This window comes from Henckelia pumila, chromosome 1 (genome assembly GCF_033568475.1).
Source record: "Henckelia pumila isolate YLH828 chromosome 1, ASM3356847v2, whole genome shotgun sequence".
In the NCBI taxonomy this organism is placed as follows: Eukaryota; Viridiplantae; Streptophyta; class Magnoliopsida; order Lamiales; family Gesneriaceae; genus Henckelia; species Henckelia pumila.
In genome coordinates, this window is record NC_133120.1 from 96,611,652 (window position 1) to 96,623,608 (window position 11,957).

General features: G+C 40.2%; 2 protein-coding genes across 2 annotated transcripts; both read right to left on the reverse strand.

Annotated features, from left to right (window-relative positions):
- Positions 1 to 995: 995 nt before the first annotated feature.
- Positions 996 to 1,589, reverse strand: LOC140869886 (uncharacterized). Its single transcript, XM_073272983.1, has 2 exons — positions 1,475 to 1,589; positions 996 to 1,357 (listed from the first exon to the last, which is right to left on the reverse strand). The coding sequence occupies exons 1-2, from the start codon at positions 1,587 to 1,589 to the stop codon at positions 996 to 998; spliced, it is 477 nt and encodes a 158-aa protein (XP_073129084.1).
- A 2,252-nt stretch (positions 1,590 to 3,841) lies between these two features.
- On the reverse strand, positions 3,842 to 6,085 carry LOC140869917 (uncharacterized). Its single transcript, XM_073272984.1, has one exon. The coding sequence runs from the start codon at positions 6,083 to 6,085 to the stop codon at positions 3,842 to 3,844; it is 2,244 nt and encodes a 747-aa protein (XP_073129085.1).
- Between the last annotated feature and the right edge of the window lie 5,872 nt (positions 6,086 to 11,957).

Here is an 11,957-nt window from a genome sequence, read left to right on the forward strand (position 1 = left end):
GGACTGGTTTAATAACTGACAAAACTTTTATCATGCAAGTTTATAAGGTCCCGACCTATATGTTCCCGGACTGGTTTAATAACTGAAGCCAGACTTATGAGTTTTATAAAGCCCGACCTATATGTGCCCGAACTGACTTAATAACGGAACAAACATGCAAGTTTATAAAGTCCCGACTTATATATGCCCGAACTGACTTAATAACGGAACAAACATGCAAGTTTATAAAGTCCCGACTTATATATGCCCGAACTGACTTAATAACTGAGCAAACTTATGCAAGTTTATGAAGTCCCGACCTATATATGCCCGAACTGACTTAATTACGGCAGGGCGATAATGAATTTGTTCAACCTTAATTCAGCCCTTGAGATCGATCCATATTTTTAAACTTTTAAGTTCTAAGTACCGTTAATGGAAATTGTTTTAATGCTAGACCTGCTTACTACCGAAGTAGTTGATGTGCTGGACCTGCTCAGCTATTAGGCTCTAATACTGATATGGGTTTTAAGTGCCAGACCTGCCTGGGCTTTGAGACCACTGATGTGGATTTTGAGTGCCAGACCTGCCTGGGCCTTGAGACCACTGATGTGGATTTTAAGTGCCAGACCTGCCTGGGCTTTGAGACCACTGATGTGGATTTTGAGTGCCAGACCTGCCTGGGCTTTGAGACCACTGATGTGGATTTTGAGTGTCAGACCTGCCTGGGCTTTGAGACCACTGATGTGGATTTTGAGTGCCAGACCTGCCTGGGCTTTTGAGACCACTGATGTGGATTTTGAGTGCCAGACCTGCCTGAGCTTTGCAAGGTATGTTTCTCAAAAAATTGTTTTATAAAAACAGACCAAAACTTTTCAGCGCCATATTTCCAAAATAAAATTGACACTAGACAGGAATGATCCTAATGTAAACAAGAAAACTTCAAAAATATAAATAACTGGTTAAGTGCCAGTTTAGTGAAAAATAGATAACATGATGAGGCCCGAACTGAGCTGTTAGGGATAATATTTTTTCAAGTGCTGAGCGTTCCATGGCCTTTTTCCCTTTTTACCTTGAGCATCTTCCAAGTAATATGCGGCTACTCCGGCTTTTCCTATCACTTTGAATGGGCCTTCATACTTGGCTTCTAACTTTCCTCGTTCCCCTTGATGTTGTATTTTTCGCATAACCAGGTCTCCCTCTTGGAAAACCTTGGGGTATACTCTTTTGTTGTATGCTTGGGTCATTCGTTTGCGATAGGCCGCTAGCCTAATTGCAGCTCGGGACCTGTTTTCTTCGAGTAAATCTAGATCCATTGCTCGTAATTCTTGATTGTTTTCCCCATACGCCATGATTCTTGCACTCTCTTGCCCTATCTCTGCTGGGAGCACAGCTTCAGTCCCTTATACCATGCTGAAAGGGGTTTCACCTGTACCGGACCGAGTTGTAGTTCGGTAGGACCACAATACGAAAGGGAGCTCATCTGCCCACTTGCCCTTAGCCGCATCCAGTCGTGTCTTGAGAGCTTGGACTATCGTTCTATTGGTAACTTCGACCTGTCCATTCCCCTGTGGATACGCGACAGAGGTGAAAACCTGTTCAATCTTCATTTCTTGACACCATGCTCGGACTTTAGATCCACAGAACTGTCGCCCATTGTCTGATACTAGCCTGCGAGGGATCCCAAAGCGACATACTATATTTTTCCATAAAAAATTGAGCACTTCGTTCTCCGTAATCTTCGCAAGGGGTTCGGCCTCCACCCATTTGGAAAATTAATCGACTGCGACCAACAAGAATTTCCTTTGTCCTGTGCTAACAGGGAATGGCCCTACTATGTCCATCCCTCATTGGTCAAAAGGGCAAGCAGCCACCACTGCCTTCATGTATTCTGCAGGTCTCCACTGTAGGTTAGCGTGTCTTTGGCAATTATAGCACGAATGAACCAGATCTGAGGAGTCTTTGCACATAGTAGGCCAAAAAAAACCAGCAAGAAGAGCTTTGCGAGCTAGGGCAAGACTGCCCAGGTGACTTCAGCAAGACCCTTCATGAATTTCTCGTAATACGTAATTTGCCTCGTCAGGGCCTAAACACTTTAACAAGGGCTGAGAGAAAGATCTCTTGAACAAAATTTGATCGATCATGACGAAGCGAAGAGCCCTTCTTTTTACTTCCTTGGCCTTTTTGTTATCATTTGGTAATTCCTTCTTAGTCAGATATGTGTGTATGTCATATCTCCAATCCCCTTCTGGTACTTGAGTTAGCATATCATCAAGAGTTTCCAACTGAGACACAAGTTCCCGACCTGCAACAATGGGATCAGGCCGATCATTCAATGCACTAGCTAGGCGAGCCAAATGGTCAGCCTTGATGTTCTCAGCTCGGGAGATGAGCTCTAAATTCAGCTCGGTGAATCCTTCCTTAGCTGTGTCTAATGCCTTAGCATATTTCCTCATTTTATCATCTTTGATCTCAAATTTTTCGTTGCTCTGCTGAATAGCTAGTTGGGAATCGGAATATAGAGTAGCCCGGGAGATACCCAAATTCCGTGCTGCCTTAAGTCCGAGTAGCAATGCCTCATATTCTGCTTCATTGTTAGAGGCTCTGAAGTCCAATCTGATTGATATATTAGTTTCTTCACCCCAAGGTGAGATGATCACGATTCCAGCTCCGCTCCCTGACTGACATGATGACCCATCTACAAAAATCTTCCATAGCTCTTCTTGTTCTAGCTGGACTGTCTCTGCCAAGAAGTCAGCCAGGGCTTGAGCTTTTATAGCTGTTCGAGGTTCAAACTTGAGATCGTACTCACTCAATTCTGTGATCCATCTGACTAGTCTACCTGATGCATCTGGATTAGTTTCAATTTTTCCCAGGACGCTATTGGTGAGCACGGTGATGGGATGTGACAGGAAGTAAGGCCGTAATTTTCTTGCGGTGATTACCAGAGCTAAGGCAAGTTTTTCTTGGGTTAAATAATTGAGCTCGGCTCCCTTCAAGACATGACTCACGAAATAAACAGGCTGATGATTTGCCCCGTCCTTCCTGACCAGGACTGAACTGGCTGCTCGGGGTGTGACTGCCAGATATAGGAACAACTCTTCCCCTGGAATAGGCTTATTCAGCACGGGCAATTGTTTTAAATAGGTCTTCAAATCCTGGAAGGCCTTCTCACTTTCCTCATTCCATTCGAAATTTTTGGTCTTTCGCAGTGCCTTGAAGAAGGATAAACTTCTATCTGCAGATCTGCTTATAAACCGGGCTAATGCGGTAATTCTTCCTGTCAGCCTTTGTACTTCCTGTACATTTCTGGGCGAGCTCATAGAAATGATAGCTTGGACTTTTTCAGGATTTGCCTCAATTCCCCTTCTCGTAACCATATAACCTAGGAATTTACCAGCCCGGACTCCAAAAGTACACTTTCTAGGGTTTAGCTTCAATTGATAATTTCTCAATGTCTGGAATGTTTGAGCCAGGTCGGTGATGAACTGGTCTGCAGTTCGGGTTTTGATCAGGATATCATCAACGTATACCTCAATGTTTTTCCCAATTTGTTGCTCGAACACTTTGTCCATTAGTCTCTGATATGTTGCCCCGGCATTTTTGAGTCCAAACGGCATGACCACATAGCAATAAGTTCCAGTTGATGTGACAAAACTCACTTTGTCTTTGTCCTCTTTTGCCAAGGAAATTTGGTGATATCCCTGATAAGCATCCAAAAAACTGAGTAATTCATGCCCTGCAGTCGAATCAACCAGCTGATCGATTCTAGGTAGGGGGGTAACAATCTTTGGGCATGCTTTATTCAAATCTCGAAAATCTACACACATGCGCCATTTTCCCGTAGACTTTGGAACTAGGACTATGTTGGACAACCAGGTCGGAAAGTGGATTTCTTCAATGTGCCCCGCCTTGAGTAGTCCACCTGCTCCTTTATTACTGCATCCTTTTCAGGACCGAAGTGTCGTTTCTTTTGAATAATAGGGCGATAACCTTTTATCACATTGAGCTTGTGTTCTGATATTTCCCGATGGACCCCTACCAGGTCTGAAACTGACCATGCAAAGACGTCTTTATTTTTTTGCAAGCATTCCAGCAGTGTTCGCTTCAACTCTATTTCCAGGGTTCGAGCAATTTTTACTACCCCGAAAGGAGGGGAGATTATTACTTCTTCAGTTTCTTCTTTAGTGGTGACAGATGTGTCTTCTATCAAGTTGATTTTTTCCATGCCAGAAATTCCAGGTGGGTCGACGTTATCAGTCCTGGCTACTTTTTGCTCTATTCTGACCTCCTCCACATAACACTTGCGCGAAATAACTTGATCACCTTGCACCTCCCCAACCTCATTACCCACTGGGAATTTCATTTTCTGATGCAGAGCTGATGCCACAGCCATGAAAGTGGTCATGGCAGGTCTGCCTAGTATAGCATTATAAGCGGATGGGGCGTCCACTATAATGAAACTTACAATTCGGGTTTTGCGAGTGTTGTTTTTTCCAAGAGTTAAGGGTAAGTGGACTAATCCAACAGGTCGGATGGCATGACCCGTGAAACCAAAGAGTGATGTTACCACAGGCTCCATCTTGTACTGTCCCAAATCCATTTGATTTATTGCTTCTTGGAATAAAACATTGACTGAACTGCCTGAATCCACGAATATCCGAGCTACGTCATAGTTTGCGACTGTGGCCCTTATTACCAGCGCATCGTTATGGTTGCTGGAAACCCCTTGCAAATCTTCTGGACCAAAGGAGAGGGTCGGGCCAGTATGAAAGATTTGATTCCCAATCTCCATATTTATTAATTTTCTACTGCTAGTTTTTCTAGCTCGATTGGAATCTCCGTCAGTAGGGCCTCCAGAAATCATGTTTATAATTCCTCTAGCAGGCGGAGCTGGTCTTTGATGAGCTCGGTCATCTTCGGGCTGGCCCTGATTCGGGTGATTGAAATCTTCATGGGGAGGAGCAGTCCTGGCTCTTTGCCTCGGTCTTTCTTGTTGTCTCTTGTTCGGGCAATATCCCTCTTGACGGGTCAATATATTTTTTAATTCAGCATGTTGTTGTATTATTCTTTCAATCTCTTGATCTAATTGACGACAGTTCTCAGTAATATGCCCATACTCATTATGAAAGTGACAATATTTATCTGATTCCCTGTTCCGAGGTCCCTTCTCAGTCCATGGAGGCCTTTGTGTGAGCTTTCGATCATCACAAATTTGGAGGGCTCGGACTTTACTCATGCGCAAGGGAGTGAAAGAGCTGAATTCTCCCAACAGCGCAGGTCGGAATGGTTGTCCCATTCCTGTCCCATTGCTCGGAACCCTATTGCCCTTTGGGCTTTTTGGTCGCTCCCTCTTCACAGCTGCTCGCGAGACCTGAATCTCTTCCATGTTGACATATTTCTCAGCTCGGGCAAGTAATTCCTCATACGTCTCCGGCGGCCTTTTTATTAAAGATTTAAGAAAATCTTTTGTATCCAGCTCTTGCATGAATGTGCTGATGAGCAGGTCTGGGGTAGCCATGGGTACCTCGAGAGCCAAGGCACTAAACCTTCGAATGTATGCCCTCAAATTTTCATGTTCCCGTTGTTTGATTGCAAAGAGACTGAAAGTAGTGGTAGGATGCTTTTTGCTACTAGCAAAGTGATGCAAAAAGGATTTGCTAAAATCCTTGAATTCCTTGATCTCCCCAGCGCGTAACGTATTGAACCATTGCTGGGCTGGTCCTATGAGAGTAGTAAGGAAAGCCCTACACTTGATCGGATCCGAATATTTATGCAGCAGAGCTGCATTCTCGAAGCGTGCTAAATGTTCCTCTGGATCGCCTTTACCATCGTACTCCCCGATGTGGGGCAATTTAAATTGTTTGGGAAGGTCAGCGTCCAATATCTCCTGAGTAAAAGGAATGTTTCTGATTGTGGTAGCTAGGTACCCGGCCTGCTTCTTCCTGAGCTGCTCCATTTCTTCCTTCAATTTTTTGATCTCCTCGAGGTGGGCATTATGATCGGGGTGCGGAATATTTGCCTCATCCCTCTCTGCCAAAGCCCTCTGAACAGCCTGAGCTATTAACAACTCTAAATTAGGATGATTTCCATTCTGATCAGCCATCGAAACTCTTTTTCTTCAAATTCCCACAGACGGCGCCAATTGATGATGTCGGAATTTTACCTCGGGTTCGGTCTGGTAGAATGGATCCTCCAATTTCTTTATGGAGCAGGTCGGGTCGGGTACCACCAAGTTCTGCACAAGCAACAACTAGGTCAAGGGGCGCCGAAAGTGTTTTCGGCGTGACCCCTCCGATGCCTAAGTCAGTGTCTTGAAGGCAGAGGGTATGATTAATGCGAAAACTGAGAGATATGAGTGCGTGAATGTAAAAGTGAGTAATGAATAATGAATAATACCTGTATTTATAGTAAAAATAGAATAAGTTACCTAGTCGAATTGTAACACGTTAGGGAGTAGGACTCCTCACTCATTGGTCCCTTTGTAAGCTTATCTCTATCTCATAAATATTTGATAAGATCTAAGCTTATCTCGTATATATCAAAATTCCACTTGAATTAGAAAAAGATTGTACATGGCCCATTAAAGCATAACCTAGCTCGGCCCATTATGACCAGCCCAGGTCATGACAAAGCCCAACATAGCTTTGGACTGGACTGGACCCTACCACCTTGGGCTATGCTAGATAAACCCATTATAAACGGGCTCGGGTGGAAATATTTTATCGGGGTAACAGTTTTGTTATTGTTGGATTTATCGAGTTGTAAAGACAATATTTTGAAGTTTATTTATGATAATAGACTGGTTTGGTTTATACTGTACTACGAGGCTGGTTGTTTTATAATTTGTGTGAATTTGAAATAACGCCGGTGGCACGTCTCAGTCTCGGGGCGTGACAGCAGTGGTCATAGTGTAAGGGTGAGTGGTGAATGGAGTTTCAGATGTACTGCCAGCTTGATATTTCAACTGCAGAAGGGCAGCGAGAGTGGGAATTACGACGGCCAATGTTTGAGCAAAGCGAGCATCGAATAATATTCTCTCTTGGATATTAATGTTGTTGAAAAAGTGGGATCTTAACGTAGAAAAAGAAACCCTCAAGCGTGAATAATGTTGCTCAAACATATTTAAGAATCTCGACCAGAGAGATATTGCTGATGATGTTCTTGCAGGGTTCTCTGGCATCAGAGATTTGAATTTATATGGCCCAAATTTTTAAAAATGAATTTTAAGTGTTATTTTTTAGGTTAATGTTATATTAATCTGGGTAGCACAATTAAAAAAATAAAGTAGCCCAACTTTTAGTTCTCAAAATTAATACAAAAAAATAAAAATAAAACAAAAAATGGATTTTTCTTCATGTCTATAATTGTCTTAGTGTCATATTCTTCGCTCTCAATTTTCTAAAGTTCTCTGACATTATAATGCTCCCAATTTTATAAAGTATATATCGACAAAAAAAACGATGAAATTTGCATATACGCTGAGAAATATTTAATATTTTTGTAATTAATTTTGAGGTGATTTTTTCTTATTTTTTTAATAAAAGATGTTACTGTTTTTTTACAAAAATCGGTGTTATTAGCTTACATGATTTTTGAATTTTTCGCAAAAAAATTTTAGCCCGATTAAAGTTGAAATCCTGGGTCATACTCTGGAAATACTCTTTGTCGGCCTCAGAATGAGTTTTTTTGTTTCTTGAGAGGACCTCAGAATGAGTTGACAGAGCAGGAGGAGAAAAGTAAAGTAAATTGGGTCGTTTTGAGCAATATACTCCATATAGATGGCCATCTACTAAATATATTATATTTTATATACATTAATATATAGAGATTAAAGTGGCTTAGAGAAAATCACTTGTGGGTCATCTAGCTTTGGAGAAAACAAGTTGGGGAAAAGTAAAGTCGATGGCCACATGGCCATATATTATATTAAGTACATGGCCATATAATATATTATACATGGCGGTCATGACCTGATCAGTTTTTCGAAAAAAAATCAAAATTTTGGATTAGTTTTATATTAATCCCGGCTTGATTCACAAAATTAAAAGATTTCCAACTTTAAAATTTAGATTTCTGACTCCTAAGAGTTAACTAACTCTAGTCGGGAAGTAGATGGAAGCGTTAACTCTAGTTGGCAAGAGTTTAGCTTGTCTAACTTTACTACTGATTTTATTTTTTTGGAAAATTAATTATTATTATTATTATTATATATATATATATACGTATATTAACTTGACAAAGCTGCATAAGCAATTCTATCGTTTTATTAAGAAAAAGAAAATCATTTGTCTTATATATTTTTATTTTTTATTTTACTAAGGCTCCGTTTGATAACCTATATTATTAATATGTGTATAACTCATCTTATTTAATCTCGCATTTTTGTCTTCATATTATTTATCCATCTAATTATTTATTTTACATCAATCAAATCATTAATTATTTATCTTACATCAATCAGATCATTTAATTTAAATTACTATATTACCCCTTACAAATGATATTATTCATATTTTATTTATTGTTAAAGGACAAAATGATAATTTATTATTTTTATACAAAATTTATCAATCAAATCAGATAAGCTATAATCCATAAATCAATTCAAATATTATATTCACTATCATTATTTATTTAATTATTATTACATTATATTATTTACTTATATATTATTTATCCAATCATACCTATCAAACGATGCCTAAGAAAATAAGGTGGTGGAGTTTATGTTGTGTGTTTAAAACAAAGGACATCTCCCAAATTAGAACCCATGACCATGTCTTATTTGCATCCAAAATCTTTTAGATTAGGAGTAAAAATGATTCAAGATACTCGTGAATAATTCGAGAGTGATTCGGTCAAAAATTGACTCAAATTCAGTTTGATCGAGCTCGAGTCGAGTTCGAGTAATTCGAACTTATAATCGAGCTTGAGTATTATATGTATGTTGTAACACCCGGTATTTTTAAATACGTAAATCCGCATGCATAATTAGGATATTTAATTATTTAAATTTTAGATTTATGGGTTAAATAATTATGTGAATTATTTGTGCATGATTTAATTTATTTTTAAGCATTTAACCCATAATTAGTGATTTTTCATGATTTATGGAAATTTTAATTATTTGATCGCGTAGACGGGACCGTGGACGGACGAGATGACAACTTTCCACCCAAATTATTTTATGAGCCTTTTTAGAGCCCTGAAATATTATTTTGAGTTTTATTATCTCAAAATTTTAAGTATTTAATTTTATATAATTTTAGGAGTCCATTTTATTCAAAATTAGCCAAAATATTGACTTTTTAGTATTTTTAAAATTCCCTTAAATTGTAATTTCGAGATTTTAAATTTAGTTATCAGATTTTAACTTTTAATTAGGAGTTTAAGTTGTATATTTTATATTTAAAACCTTTTATCTATATTTAATTAACCTATATTTTTAATTAACACAAAAATCAAACCCTAAGCTACCCAAAACCCTCTCAACCGATCACTCACCTCCATCAGCCGCCACCCTCACTATTATTCATCTTCTTCGACCGAGCAAGCTCCAAGAAGAACACCATAGCCACACTTTTGAAGGTCCAAAGCTTGTCGTCGTCGTCCCGTCGTCCCGGAATCGTCTCACGCTCGTTTTCTCTTCGTTTTTCGGTGAAAGGCATGATTCTTTCTCTTAATTTCGTGCCATATCAGTATATTACGTGTGTGTTGTGTGTGCATCGAAAATTATTAAGAATTTTCAGAAATATATTCGGGTGTTGGTTGTATGCGCATTGTTCTTTGGTTTCTTAATCATGCCCACGTTTTTGGTTAACCATGGATGGTAGGTGTAACGCCCCGTTTTTATCTTAATTGAATTTATTTGAGTTAATCAAAGATTACAGAGTTCTCGAGCCGGTTTGATTTTGATCAGGGTCCTTTTTGCAAAAATTGGATTTTTCAGGGACTAAAACGCAATTATCGGTTTTTATAGATATTTATAAGGCTTTTGGACCCATTCTCTTCTCCATCACCTTCCTCTTCACGCCTCCCTCCTCCATTGTTGAAGAAATTGATTCTTCAAGCTTCCAGATTTCATCCCGAGCTCGATCCGGCCGTTGGAATTTATTTCTGAAGGCAGATTATCGATCACTGCAGTGAGAGCTCTGTTATATTGTAAGTTCTTCTACGATCGGATACATTATAGTTTTTGGATGTTGTTAGAATCGTTCGAGATTCGAGTATGTTGTTCTAGACAGAGTTCTGATCGTTTATTATCTGTCGGTTTTGAATTAGAGCGACGTTCGGATTTGTTATGATTTTTGGAAGCCATTTTCGAAAATGTGGATTTTTAGATTGATGGGTTTGCTTTGTTATTGTTGTTTTGGGCATTGATATGAGTTGATATCGGTATTGAACTGCTGTCTGCATTTCCGGTTTGTTCAGTTTATAGCCGTTATGCCGTCGGTTTGAGTTTTGGGTTTTCGAATCGTTTTTGTATTGATTGAAGTCTTGGCGTGTGAGTGATCGTGGTTGTTGATCAACTCTTGAATTCTTACAGATTCGTTGGAGTTTGTCGAGCCCTGTGTTAGCAGCATTGTTTGTCGAGAGTTGGACGAAGAACGGTATAAAGAGTTTTCCTTAAACCGTTGCCTTGTTGTTGTTAGATTGTGTAGTTGTTTATACAATCTCTTTTGTAGCTTATCCAGAGTTGGAGCTACTGCATTGAAAGGTAAAAGCAGTCATCGCAGCGGGATAGCATACTCGGGACTGTGGTTCTCGAGTTTTCCCTTTTGAAATCACGTACTTGCATCTACACTTGTTCTAGCATGAGGAACTTGTGTTTTGTTTGATTGTTTTGGCTTATGTTTTATGTTTCTGTTATGCATTCATCTTGAGCCAATCTTGTTTTCAGCGAGCAGAACCGCCCTTTTTGTTTAGACGTTTGGGAACTATGATTGAGTGGCCCAGGTCATAGTCGTTTCGTCTGGTGCTAGCATACTCATTATAGTTGCTCAAAGTCTAGAGGAGTGAGATACGTGGCACCACCTCGATTGGGAGAGTCGGTGAGTTGTTACGTGATCTTACCCTCGGGATCCCAAAGGCACAGCTGCAATCCCTCGTTATCAGATTTAATATCCCTGTTTAAAGACATGGATTCATTACGATGTTATTGATTTCGTTATTGTATTGAAAGCATGTTTGTTACTTGTATTACTTGTTATGTTGCTTTTACTGGGAATGTCGTTCTCACCGGTTATCCGGCTGTTGCTTTGTTTTGTATGTGTACTTGGCAACAGGTGGGGCAGGAACAAGTCAGAAGAGGCATGGTTAGCTTCGAGGGCAAGTAGTAGAAGTGAGACTCGTTTTAGAAGTCGAATTAGCATGTTTATCTAGTTTAAGATTGGAGCATGTTAGAACTCGAACTTGATATGTTTTGTATTCGAACTCGATTTGTATTTTGGATTTTGAAAACTTAGAATTGATGCATGTTCTACTCTTTCTTGTAATTGAATACTTCGTTGTTGAAAAAGTGTTAGTTGGATCATGTCGGAGCCTTTCCGGGTGTTGGATTGCACTTTTGGAGCCTTATTTTGAGCTAAAACAGCAGGCCATGCGTGCCCGCGCCTGGTGAGGAGCGCCCGCGCGTTCTGCTCCCTTTCTCGGAGGCCCGGGCAGGGCTGTATGCGCGCCCGTGCCTCGGGTGGCGCGCCCGCGCGTTACCCTGTGTAAAAAAAAAACTTTGCTTTTAATCTTAGATCTTGTATGCGTAATTATTGTTTATTCTGAGATTAGATGATTAGAATCGAGGTCTCACAGTAGGTCTGCTGGTCAGGGTCCTAGGAGGTGTGGGGACGGCCTGGACTCGAGTGGCTCGAGTGGTTCGAGCCAAACGAGCCCAGGAAACCAGCTGATGCAGTTTCGGTCATAGGCGTGCGCAGGTTAGGGTTATAGGAAGGTGGCTCGGGCTTGGCTCTGTGGGTTGCATG